General features: G+C 66.1%; 2 protein-coding genes and 4 non-coding genes across 6 annotated transcripts; 1 reads left to right on the top strand and 5 right to left on the bottom strand.

The window, feature by feature from the left end:
* Positions 1-985: 985 nt before the first annotated feature.
* Positions 986-3731, top strand: LOC143165498 (C-signal-like). Its single transcript, XM_076348976.1, is given in 7 exon segments — positions 986-1141; positions 1610-1661; positions 1886-1983; positions 1985-2074; positions 2182-2340; positions 2455-2565; positions 3564-3731. Coding segments are annotated over 7 exon segments (762 nt in total). The 5' UTR covers positions 986-1003; the 3' UTR covers positions 3678-3731.
* Positions 3732-5452: 1721 nt separating this feature from the next.
* IL34 (interleukin 34) lies at positions 5453-10165 on the bottom strand. Its single transcript, XM_076348975.1, has 6 exons — positions 10068-10165; positions 9854-9957; positions 9459-9536; positions 9190-9363; positions 5836-5974; positions 5453-5744 (listed from the first exon to the last, which is right to left on the bottom strand). Exons 1-6 carry the CDS (start codon positions 10093-10095, stop codon positions 5725-5727), a joined length of 543 nt encoding a protein of 180 aa, XP_076205090.1. The 5' UTR covers positions 10096-10165; the 3' UTR covers positions 5453-5724.
* Positions 6039-6109, bottom strand: TRNAG-GCC (transfer RNA glycine (anticodon GCC)). The gene has a single exon. It is a non-coding gene; the product is annotated as a tRNA-Gly (tRNA).
* On the bottom strand, positions 7017-7087 carry TRNAG-GCC (transfer RNA glycine (anticodon GCC)). Its single transcript has one exon. It is a non-coding gene; the product is annotated as a tRNA-Gly (tRNA).
* TRNAG-GCC (transfer RNA glycine (anticodon GCC)) lies at positions 8053-8123 on the bottom strand. Its single transcript has one exon. It is a non-coding gene; the product is annotated as a tRNA-Gly (tRNA).
* TRNAG-GCC (transfer RNA glycine (anticodon GCC)) lies at positions 8730-8800 on the bottom strand. Its single transcript has one exon. It is a non-coding gene; the product is annotated as a tRNA-Gly (tRNA).
* Positions 10166-11823: the final 1658 nt, after the last annotated feature.

Here is an 11823-nt window from a genome sequence, read left to right as displayed (position 1 = left end):
CCCAAAGCGAAGCAGCTGATTTCTGCCGGTAGCTGGAGGAAAGCACAACACCCCTGCCCCCCCCCCCCCGCTGTACATAGCCCCCCCCCGCCACCCCGCTGTCTGTCGCATCGCAGCCCCCCCCCCCCCTTTCCCTCCCCCTTAGGAATAACGATTTAGTTCCCCCCCCACCCCCCTTCTCCTGCCCAGAACCGCTGATGCCAAGTGACAAATGTTTGGGTTTGGGGGAGGGCGGGGGGGGGGGGGGGGGAGGGGGTGTCTCTTATTTTGTACAGAAAACAAAAATTCCTTGGAAAAGAAAAAAAAAACCACACCAACCTGTCTTTCAACTGAAGTAACTTTTCTGGTGCTGTTGTTAACTTGGTCCTTTTTTTTTTTTTTTTTTTTTTTTTTTTTTTTTAATTTATTTCCCCTCCGTGCTCCCGCCTCTGCCGCCGCTTCCCCCGCCCCGTCCCGCCGCCAGGTTTCTTTCTCTTTCTTTCACTCCCTCTCTTATTTTAATTTTATTTTAATTTTATTTTTTTTGGTGGTAATTCCTCTCTTTCTCACCCGCCCCCCCCACCCCCCCCCACCCCCCGATTTTCATAGTCACTGCTACAAGTAACGAATGCACTGTGAAGATTCCAGTATTAATAAAGGTTGTACTGTAATTAATAGCCTCGCCTGCGGTCCTATGGATGTGCTGGTACCCTGGGGTCACCCCAATAATGGGGGACAAGCAGGAAGGTCCCGTCACCCCTTTGGCTGGGGGGGGGGGGGGGGTAGGTGCTTTGGGGTACAGGGTGGGTGAGATATCCCCATGGTCAGGGTGATGGGTGAGCCCCCCCCGGCTGCAGAAGAGCATCCCTTTGCCCCATCCCCTTGGGGAAAGGGGGTGCAGGCAGGCGGTGTCCCCCGCCACCTCCGCTCATCCCGGCAGCACCCACGGCACCGCCTTCCGAATTACCAGCAGGATTGCCAAACCTTGCCGGGGCGGCACAACCGGCTGCGGCAAGCGGTGGGGATGGAGGGGCTCAGCGTCCGCAGCGTCCTGCTGACCGGCTGCGATGGGGGGCTCGGCCTGGGGCTGCTGAAGGGCTTGCTGGAGCAGCCCAGCCCCCCCCGGCACCTCTTCGCCGCTTGCCTGGACCCTCAGGGGAAGGTAGGGAGGGCACCGGGGCAGGGGGGAATGGGGGGGGTCAGCCCCGGGAAGGGCTGGGAAACGCAGAGCCTCGGGGTGCCACCATCCCTGCCTGGCTTTTGGGGGGGCTGAGCGGCAGCATCTCGTGCTGTGAATGGGCATGGAAAAATACATATATTTATATATATTTAATTTTTTTGCTACTCTTGGCATAGGTAAGTGCATGGCAGGGAGTGCCGGGGGGGGTGGGGGGCGTTGCTGGCAGCCCCCACACCAGGGGCATCGCTGCCGGGGGCTTTGAAGCTGCCAAGAGCTCAGCCGGGTGCAGAGAAGCAGCGACTCACCCTGAATCTCTCCCACCGGGGCTTGTCGAAACCTGTCGGCTGTGGCACGCGGGGCCGCCCGGTTCCCACCCCGGCGTGGCGCAGGGCCACCCCCCCGCCGAACCCCTCTGTCTGACACACCCCCACACCCCCTTTCTCTGTGTAGGCTATCAACGAAGTGGCTTTGGGCAGCCCCAACGTCGTGGTCCTGCCTCTAGGTAGGTGCCGGGGCGGGAAGGGGACGAAGCCTCTCGGGATTTAATGGCACCCGTGGGTGGCTCTGGAAGATGCCACCCAAGCAGGCGGGTCCCTCTGTTTGGCTCAGCCCAAGCAGGTCACTGCCGGGACCAGGAGGATGCTCGGTGGCCGGGAGTTGCCTCCCACCATGTCCTACAGCGTCTTGCCTGGGACACGGCCACCAGCCCATCCCGTCCCCTTGCAGATGTGACAGACCCCAACAGCATCAAGGCAGCAGTTAGGAAGGTGCAGGAGAAGGTGGGAAACGCCGGCCTCAACCTCCTGATCAACAACGCCGGCACCCACGCGCCGCAGCACGCTGGCCACCGAGACGGTGGAGAACATGACCCTCGTCTACACCACCAACACCATCGGGCCCCTGCAGACAAGCCAGGTGAGGCTACACGCACCCCCCCCCGCCCCAAATGCTGGGCGGGGTGGGGGGGGGGGGGGGGGGGGGGAGGAAGAGGATGGTGATGCCCAAGCGGCTGTCCCCTGCAGGCATTCCTGCCCCTGCTGAAGGAGGCGGCTGAGGCCGAAGGGCAGCGCGGGATGAGCTGCAGCAGAGCTGCCATCGTCAACGTCTCCAGCATCCTGGGCTCCATCGAGGTGGCGGAGGCTTGGGAGGAGAGGCAGGACGTCTGCTACCGCTGCAGCAAGGTACCGCCACCAGGAGAACGGGGAGGAATTTGGGGGTCACCTTCCGCAGGATCCCCCCCCCCCGCCTCCAGCTGTGGCAGTGCCATCCTGTGACGGTGGTAGTTGTGCCCCCAGGCTGCTCTGAACATGCTCACCAAGTGCCTGGCCCTGGAGTATGGGGGCAGCGGGATCCTCTGTGTGTCCGTGGACCCTGGCTGTGTGTCACCTCCCTTGGGACGGGGGACGGTGAGTGACGGGACGTGCACGGCCACCCTGGCTCAGCAAAGTCCCACGGGCATCCCTTCCTGGGGCATCCCTTCCCATGGATATCCCTTCCCTGGGCAGCCTTTCCCGGGGATATCCCTTCCCAATGGCATCCCTTCCTCGGGGGGCATCCCTTTCCATGGGCATCCCGTCCCATGGACATCTCTTCCCAGGGACATCCTTTCCTCGGGGGGCATCCCTTCCTATGGGCGTCCCTTCCTTGGGGGCATCCCTTCCCAGGGGCATCCCTTCCCCGGGGCATCCCTTCCCAGGGACATCCCTTCCCCGGGCATGCTTTCCCAGGAACATCCCTTCCCACTGGCACCCCTTCCCAGGGCATCCCTTCCCATGGACATCCCCTCCTGGGGGCACCCACAGGCTCCTGTGCAGCCCCCTCAGTCCCAGGGGAGCTGCACCACCGCGGCAAAGGGCCAACTCCGGCCTCTCCCCTAAACCATCCAGTTCCCTCCCTATTTTTGATTTCATTTCCCATCCCAAGCGCGTGTCAGCAGAGGGCACCCCGGCCCCGTGCTCGGCTCCAGCGGGAGGGCTGCACCCAGGGTACTGCCTCCCCACCACCCCCAGCACCCCACGCACCCCAGGGCCGTCATCGCCCCAAATCCATCTTCGCCTCTGACCGTGCCAAGGGGAGGCAGGCGAGGCTGGAGACGAGCAGCCTCTTGCAGCGTCGCCGGGCAAGGCTTAGCCCTGCGCTGGCTTACGGAGCGAACAAATGAATCACTTCTTTATTAGGAACTGTAAAATTGACGTCCAGCCTTAGAGCACCCAAATTAGGGATGATTAATTTGCGCAAAGCTGCATCCCTTGGCTGCTAGAGCATCTCCAACCTCTCCTAACCTGCCCCGGCCGGAGCTGGGAGCCCACCGTGCCCGGGGCTGGGGCTGGAGGTGCCGGGAAGGGGTTTGGGCTGATTTTTTTTTTTTTTTTTTTCCTTCTCCCTGTGCCCTTGAGTCTGGCAGGGCCCGGTTACGGTGGAGGAGAGCGTGCAGGGCGTCCTGCGGCTGCTGGCCCGGCTCTCGGCCACCAGCAACGGCACCTTCTGGGACTGGAGAGGGCAGAGCCTGCCCTGGTGAGAGCAGCGCCCGGCCACGGCACCCGCTGAGCTCAGTAAAGTTAATTGCCATTTCCAGGCTCGCTCTGATTCTGTGGGGTGAGAACATGGATACCCCACCCCCCCCACCTCCCCGTTTGGGGGGGGTGAGAGCTGGGGGTCTCTGCCCCCCTTCCCCCCCCCAGCGATGCTGAGTTGGACCGGGGCAGCAGAGGGAAGGATGCTCCAAGCGTGGTCCTGCACCCCGGTGCCAGGCTCTGCCGGGGCATCCCCTGGGGCTGAGAGATCTCCCCCCCCCACCCTGGGGCAACCTCACGCTGCCCAAGGGGCCGGTGTGGATACGGCCCCGCTCTGTGGCCATAAGCCATGCTGGTTGGTGGCCTGGGGGCATCCCAGACAGCCCCAAAACCACGGGCATGGGACATCCTTACCGGAGTCCGGCTCTCACCCTGCTGAACCCCGGCTCCCCAAAAGCAGTCGGCCTTTCCGTGCCCGCCCCGAGGATGCTGACGGGCTTTTTTTTCAGCTGGTTCAAGGCCAGCAAAAGGCCTTCCTTTTCCAGCAGCTGGGGGTTTCACAGCAGGAGCATCTCCCAAGCCCTAGCATGTCCCTAGGGATGTCTTTTGGGACCTCAGCACCTCGCCCTGGGCTGGCCCTCCCTGCATCCATCCCATCTCACGGTACATCACAAGGTATTGCAAACAGGGCCCGATTCCCCATCGCGTGAGTACGTTTCCGTGGCCGCTCTCAGTTGACATTTTTGAAGCCGTCCCTTGAAAGAGGGACTGGAAAAAGGTGTCGCAACATCTCAAGTGGGCACTTGGGCTGGAAACGCAGGGCTTTGGCACGCCTCGAGCCCCAGCCGTTTGCCGGGGTCATGCTCTGGGAAGCCCGGCCGGGGTCATTTTGCCGGGGCGGCTTCATTTTTCCCACGGTGGAAGAGCACGGGGGGGGCCATTCCCACGCTTGACGTGAGGGAGCGGAAGGTGGGAGCTCAGCCCCGGGGGGGCCCTGGCCGGACCACCCGTGGGCTATTTGTTAAAGCCAGCAGGGATGGGCGAGGGGGTCCCTCAAATTAAAGCCCTTTATCAAGCGGCAGATCATAGTTGGTGGGCTTTATATGAGCTTCGTGTGGGCTTTATATAAACATGAACCATCGCTAGGCATGAAGGGAGGAGGAGGAGGAGGAGGAGGAGGAAAGACATTGCATCCGCTCATGCTGCAGTGCTCACAGCCTCACCTGCACGCTCTCATAGACTTGTAATCCTAAGCAGCCCGCAGCAAGGAATACACCAATTAAGGGCTATAAAAGCTGATTAAGGTAATTAACTAAGCTAGGAAGAGGGGAGGCAGCCAGCCAGCCCCCGGCCCCTCCGGCACGCCACCCATACTGTGCCGCCAAGCACAACAAACAAATCCAGATGTTTTCTTGCCGGGGAAGCGGCCGGGGCTGACGGAGGCGGCTTGGCAGGCGGTGGCTCTGGGGGTCCCTATATCGGGGCGAATATCTCCCCCGCAAAGCCGAGGGAGGGGACTGACACCCCAAATGAAGAGGCAGCTGGGGTTCTATCTGCTGGTCCTTTATTTCGGGTAAGGCTGGAGGCTCCCGGGACCTGGTTGGAAGCTGAGCTGCAATGCTGAGCGCTAGAGAATTACCTGGTGTTTAATGAAAGCTGAGGAAAAAAAATACAAACCGAGAGGAACCGGGCAATGCCCTCGCCCCCCGCTGTGGGCAGGGCAAGGCAGCATGTCCCCCCCAGGCAGCCGGCAGCTGCCTGCCCGTGGGGGGGGGGGGGGGGAGGGGGGGGGGGGGGCTGTGTCTGAGCCCCCCCCAGCCCGCACCCGTGCAGAAGGTGCCTGGCATTTTGGACGGGGCCGACCCCGTGGCCGTGCACAGTCCCAGGGTCCCAGAGGGAGTGACGTTTGGTCCCGGAGGGGGGTGGCATTTGTCCCCCTTTGCATCTTCCTTGGGGATCCCCAAGGGGCTCTGCTGGGAGGGGCAGAGCAGAGGCAGCGTCCTGGGCCACAGGGCAAGGAGAAGGCGTCGAGCAAAGGGGTCTTCTGCGGCGTTAGGTGGACTCCCACCGACCTGGGCAGAGGGGACAGGCGTCACCGGGTGGGACAGGACTCCCATGCATGGCACCTCCGTCCCCCAAGGTCCCCACCCGGTCCCCACTCACAGGGCGCTCCGTAGAGCATCCTCATGACCTTGAGGCAGTTGTCCAGCAGCGCCTTGGGGCGCACGGCCTTCCTCCGGCTCTCGGCGCCTGCGCTGTGGACCAGCTTCACCAGGTCGGCCACCACCGCCTCCACGTCTGTCTGCAGGGACAGGTCACCAGGGCATCACCAAGATGACCCCCAGGGGACAAAAAGCTGCAGCTGCTGCATTGGCCGGGAATCGAACCCGGGCCTCCCGCGTGGCAGGCGAGAATTCTACCACTGAACCACCAATGCCAGATGTGAGGCACCCCACGGCACCGCCTCACGGCCCCAAACCCAGGGGGGTGGGAGCAGCGGGGACAGGCACCGCCGGCTGTGAACCCCTCCCCAGAGAGGGGACCCCAACGGACAGCTCTCACGCCGGGGAGCAAGCCATGGGAGCGCCTCTTCCTGCTGCCTCACACACCACCTCCAGCAAGGCGGGGGGGTTGTCATTAGCCTTCAGAGTTAACACTCTGATGAGAAGACCGAGCAAAGCTCGCTCTCTCCTTGGAGGGGCTGCAGAACCTGCCCCACGGCACAGGACAACCCGGCCACACTTTGGGTTCACCCTGGAGACCCAGCTGTGACAGGCCACCCCCACCCAGCACCCAAATGCAGCTGCCTCTGGGTTGCAGCGGCACCCTCCAGCCCCAAGAAGCCCCCATTGCCCTGGGCCAGGGACCCTCACTGCCACCATGCCAAGGACCCTCATTGCTACCGAGCCACGGACACTCACTGCCACTGAAAGCCAGGGTGACTTACTGCCACCGAGCAAGGACCCTCATGGCCACCAAGCCATGGAAAATCACTGGCCCTGAACCAGTGCCCCTCACTGCCACTGAGCCAAGGATACTCACTGCCACAAAGCCAGGGACCCTCACTGCCACCAAACCAGTGTCCTCCACTGTCCCTGAGCCAGGGACACTCACAGCCACCGACCCAGTGGCCCTCACTGCCACCAGCAGCTCCCTGCAACAGACCTTCGGGAGTCACCAAGGGGCGCTGGCTCAGCCTCCAAGAAATGCCACCCCTGGGGGCCTGAGCACCCACCCAGGGGGCACAGTGGACAGCGGTGCCAGGGGTGCCCCCCCGCGCCAAGGGCACCCCAGCAGCCCCCAAGATCCCCCCAGGGACACTGGGGTGCAAAAGCTGCAGCTGCTGCATTGGCCGGGAATCGAACCCGGGCCTCCCACGTGGCAGGCGAGAATTCTACCACTGAACCACCAATGCCAGATGTGGGGCACCCCACGGCACTGCCCCATGGCCCCAAACCCAGTGGGGTGGGAGCAGCGGGGACAGGCACCGCCGGCTGTGAACCCCTCCCCAGAGAGGGGACCCCAACGGACAGCTCTCACGCCGGGGAGCAAGCCATGGGAGCGCCTCTTCCTGCTGCCTCACACACCACCTCCAGCAAGGCGGGGGGGTTGTCATTAGCCTTCAGAGTTAACACTCTGATGAGAAGACCGAGCAAAGCTCGCTCTCTCCTTGGAGGGGCTGCAGAACCTGCCCCACGGCACAGGACAACCCGGCCACACTTTGGGTTCACCCTGGAGACCCAGCTGTGACAGGCCAGCCCTGTCACCCCCAGGCCCACCCAGCACCTAAATGCAGCTGCCTGTGGGGCGCAGCAGCACCGAGCAGCCCCGAGCAGCCCGCAGCCGCATGGAGCCCCAGTTGGGGGGGGGGGGGGGGGGGGGCAGAGCTGTGGAGGCGAAGGGTGGGACATCAGGACTGCATTGGCTGGGAACCAAACCTAGGGAGGGGGTGGCGGAGGCGAAAATCGTCCCACTGAGCCACCAACGCCAGATGTGGGGCTGCCCACAGCCACCCCACGGCTCTGTGGCCTGGGCACCCTTGACAGGGGCCAGCACCCCCCGCTGCTCCTGAGCCAGCGTCCCTCACTGCCACAGAGCAAGGGACCCTCACTGCCACCAAGCCATGGACACTCACCGCCACCGAGCCAGGGACCCTCACTGCCAAAAAGGCAGTGTCCCTCCCTGCCACCAAACCAGCTCCTCCCACTGCCCCCACAATGCCACCAAGCCAGGGACACGCACTACAGAGCTGGTGCTGCCAACCTTGGAGCCTGAGCACCCACCCAGGGGGCAAAGGGAGCATCTGGGCCGCCCCCCACGGGCACCCCAGCAGCCCCCAAGATCCCCCCAGGGACACTGGGGTGCAAAAGCTGCAGCTGCTGCATTGGCCGGGAATCGAACCCGGGCCTCCCGCGTGGCAGGCGAGAATTCTACCACTGAACCACCAATGCCAGATGTGAGGCACCCCACGGCACCGCCTCACGGCCCCAAACCCAGGGGGGTGGGAGCAGCGGGGACAGGCACCGCCGGCTGTGAACCCCTCCCCAGAGAGGGGACCCCAACGGACAGCTCTCACGCCGGGGAGCAAGCCATGGGAGCGCCTCTTCCTGCTGCCTCACACACCACCTCCAGCAAGGCAGGGGGGGTTGTCATTAGCCTTCAGAGTTAACACTCTGATGAGAAGACCGAGCAAAGCTCGCTCTCTCCTTGGAGGGGCTGCAGAACCTGCCCCACGGCACAGGACAACCCGGCCTCACTTTGGGTTCACCCTGGAGACCCAGCTGTGACAGGTCACCCCAACCCAGCACCCAAATGCAGCTGCCTCTGGGGTGCAGCAGCTCCATCGAGGCGGCAGAGGCTTGGGAGGAGAGGCAGGACCTCTGCTGCAAGGTACCGCCACTGGGAAAACGGGGATGAATTCGGGGGTCACCTTCTGCAGGATCCCCCCCTCCGGCCGTGGCACTGCCACCCCATGATGGTGGTGGTGACGGTCCCGTTCCCCGCCCCCCAGCCCTGCCGGCCCCCCAGGGGGGTTTGGAGGCAAGAAAAATTCTGGCTGCATTGGCCGGGAATCGAACCCGGGCCTCCCGCGTGGCAGGCGAGAATTCTACCACTGAACCACCAATGCCAGATGTGGAATATCCCCCGGCACCGCCCCACGGCTCCGCACCCCTGGTGCCAACCTCTGCCCCCCAGCATCCTGCCCATGCCAGCCCTCCCACAAGACCCACATGCAGGGGGGGGCTGTGCACGCCCGTGCCGCGCCCCCCTGGGTGTTCACGCCCGCGGGTGCGTGTCCTCAAGGCACGTCTGTGCGCCGTGTGGGTGCGGGTACCGCTTGTGCACCCCTACATCTGCACGCGTGCCACGTGAGCACGCAACACGCGTGTCTGCGTGTGCAGGCACCGGCTGCTTGCACGCTGCGTGTGCACGCAGCACCCCTGCAAGGGGTGTGCAAGGCTGCGTGCGAGCGTGCGGCCGGGCTGGGGTGCCGGGGGGACCCCAGGGTCTCCCCACCTGCCGGTACTTGCTGTACTCCTTGCCCAGGGCGTCGAAGAGCTGGCACAGCTCCTGGGTGTACTTCCAGGACGGGTGCTTCTCCGGCAGCACCTCACGGATCCGCAGCACCGCCTGGGAGCTGACATGGAACCAGAGGTACCGCAGCGCCGCCTCCGACACCGTCCCGTTGCGCTGCGGGCGAGAGGGTGCCCTGGGTGAGACCCTCAGAGCCTCCGCGGGTCCCCGGAGTGTCCCTGTCAGGGGGCCATCCCCTGCCACCGTCTTACCAGGCGGGTGATGTTGGACGGCCTCAGCACCTCTTCGTACTGGACCTGGACCGTGTAGTCGATAGGGAAGTAGTGTTTCTGGAAAGGTGGAGAAGAGCACAGGGGCTGGCAGCAAAGTGACGGGGACATCCCTGCCGGCCTCGGCGTGACACCGGGGGACCGGTGGAGAAGCCCTTTGACGTGGTCAACCCCCAAAGATGCACCGGCAGAAGCAGCTCTGGGCACCGTTTGGCACAAGTTGCCCCCGGTAAAAAAAAAACCACCACCACCACCCCCCCCCCCAGCACCCAGTCACTGTACAGGCAGTGGGTGCTGCCCTCCCACGTCCCCCCCCACAGAAAACCCGGGCCCTGCAATGCCACGTGTGCCCTCACCCCCCAAAAACTGGGGGTTACCATGTACTGCAGGCGCATCTCGTACTGCAGCTTGTCCTGGAGCAGGCGGGTGAGCTCACATTCGCCCAGCGCAGCAGCCTCCAGCCCCAGCACAGCCAGGACACCTGGGCAGCCGAAAGCAAGCGGCGTCACTCCCCCCCCCCCCCTCGGGGACACCCACTGGGGTGACCCCCGAGGCCATCCCCCCCGCCCCGGGTCCCCAAGCTGTACTCACACAGGACAGCTGCGTAGCCCTGCTGCATGTTGACAGCGGCTGTCGGCAGAGCACCGGGCTGCACCTACATGGCCGGGGCTTGCCGGGAGCCTCCTGGGCAGCGGTGAGCACGGCGGGGGGACGAGGGACGGGCGCAGGCCCCGGGCGCTGGGCTGCTCTCCGGTAGCCCCGGGCGGTTGCCCCCTGCCATGGACGGGGGGTCAGTCCCCCTCCCCGGCCGTCCCCGCTGGCTTCTCCTCTCCAGCTGGCTGCAGGGAGGCAGCAGGTCCCGGGGCCATCACAGGGTGCTGGCAGGGATGAGCTCCGGGGGTGCGGGACCCCCCCTGCACTGCAAGAGGGGATCTGGGGGGAGAGAGCCCTGGCTGCAGCCCCAGGGCAGGCGGGCGCCCGGGCTGCAGCCCCCAGGGAGGGCACCCGCTCCGCACCCCAGGGGCTGTGGGACGGGGACGGTCCCACGTGAGCCCCGGGTGGCCCCGGAGCGCTGTGGGTGCCGTGGAGCAGTGGGTGCCTGTGCCCCACTCGGGGCAGGGCTGCCAGGGCTTCCCCCGGCGCCGCCCCCAGGGGATTTCCGGGGGCTGGGGGGGGGGGCCCAGCCCATCACCGTTATCCCAGCAATGAGTTTGTCCGGCCTCAGCAGGAGCTCAGCCAAGGAGCGCTGGGGGAAGGGGCTGGCGACGTGGCCAGGCCACCCCACGCTGGGTCCCCACGCAGAGGGGGACGTGTCGCGTCCCCACGGCCACGCGAAGGGGGCTGTGCCGTGTCCCCAACGCTGTCACCCCACGGGAAGGGGACCACAGCGCGTCCCCTGTGCTGTGTCCTCCACAGCACGTCCCCACGCGAAGGGGGGGGGGCGTGTTGTGTCCCCGCACGGTGTGGCACACACAGAAGGGGCCCCTCCCGCATCCCCACACCACGTCCCCGTGCAGAGGGGGCCATGCCGTGTCCCCATGCCACGACCCGGGGGAAGGCAGCCGCGCCGTGTCCCCCGTGCCGTGTCCCAGCGCGGGGGCCGTGCTGTGTCCCTACGCCGTGTGCCCACCCCACGTCCCCACGCGAAGGGGCCGCGCCATCTCCCCACGCGAAGGGGGCCGTCCCACGCCCCCACACCGCGTCCCCACGCGAAGGCACCCGCGTGCCATGTCCCCGCGCCATGTCCCTAGGCAAACGCGGCCGGGCCGCATCCCCACGCGCGGCGGCGGTCGCGCCGCGCCCCCACGCGCGGCCGCGCGCCACCAGCCGCAGCCCCCCCCCCCCCCCCCCCCCCCCGCCGCCGCGGCGCGGCCCGGCCCTCCCCGCCGCCCCCCGCCGCGCGGGCCGCTCCCGCGCGGGCCCGCCCCCCCACGCGCCCCCACGCGCGAGGCGCCCGCGGACCCACCTGGCGCGGCGCGCGGGGCCGCCGGGCGCGGGACGCGTCTCCCCGCGGGCGGCGGCGGCGGCGGCGGGGCCGTGCCCGCGCTTCCCGGGAGGCGGGCGGGGGGCGGCGGCGCGGGGAGCGGGCGGGGCGGCTGCCGGGGGCCGGGCGGGGAGCGGGGACCGAGCGACCGCCCCGCACGGCCCGGCCCGGCCCGGCCCGGCCCGGCCCCGCCGCGGGTGCTCGGCTGTCCCGGCCGGCTGTCCCCGGGGCGGGCGGCTAGCCCGGGTGGGTGTCCACAGGGTACGCAGATAGCCCCGCCGGGTGCCCCTGGGGTGCTCAGCTAGCCCAGATGGGTGTCCTCGGGGTGCTCAGCTAGCCCAGCTGGGTGCCCCTGGGGGTGCT

Source organism: Aptenodytes patagonicus, chromosome 11 (assembly GCF_965638725.1).
Source record: "Aptenodytes patagonicus chromosome 11, bAptPat1.pri.cur, whole genome shotgun sequence".
NCBI classification, from domain to species: Eukaryota; Metazoa; Chordata; class Aves; order Sphenisciformes; family Spheniscidae; genus Aptenodytes; species Aptenodytes patagonicus.
This window is presented reverse-complemented; position numbering and strand designations above follow the sequence as displayed.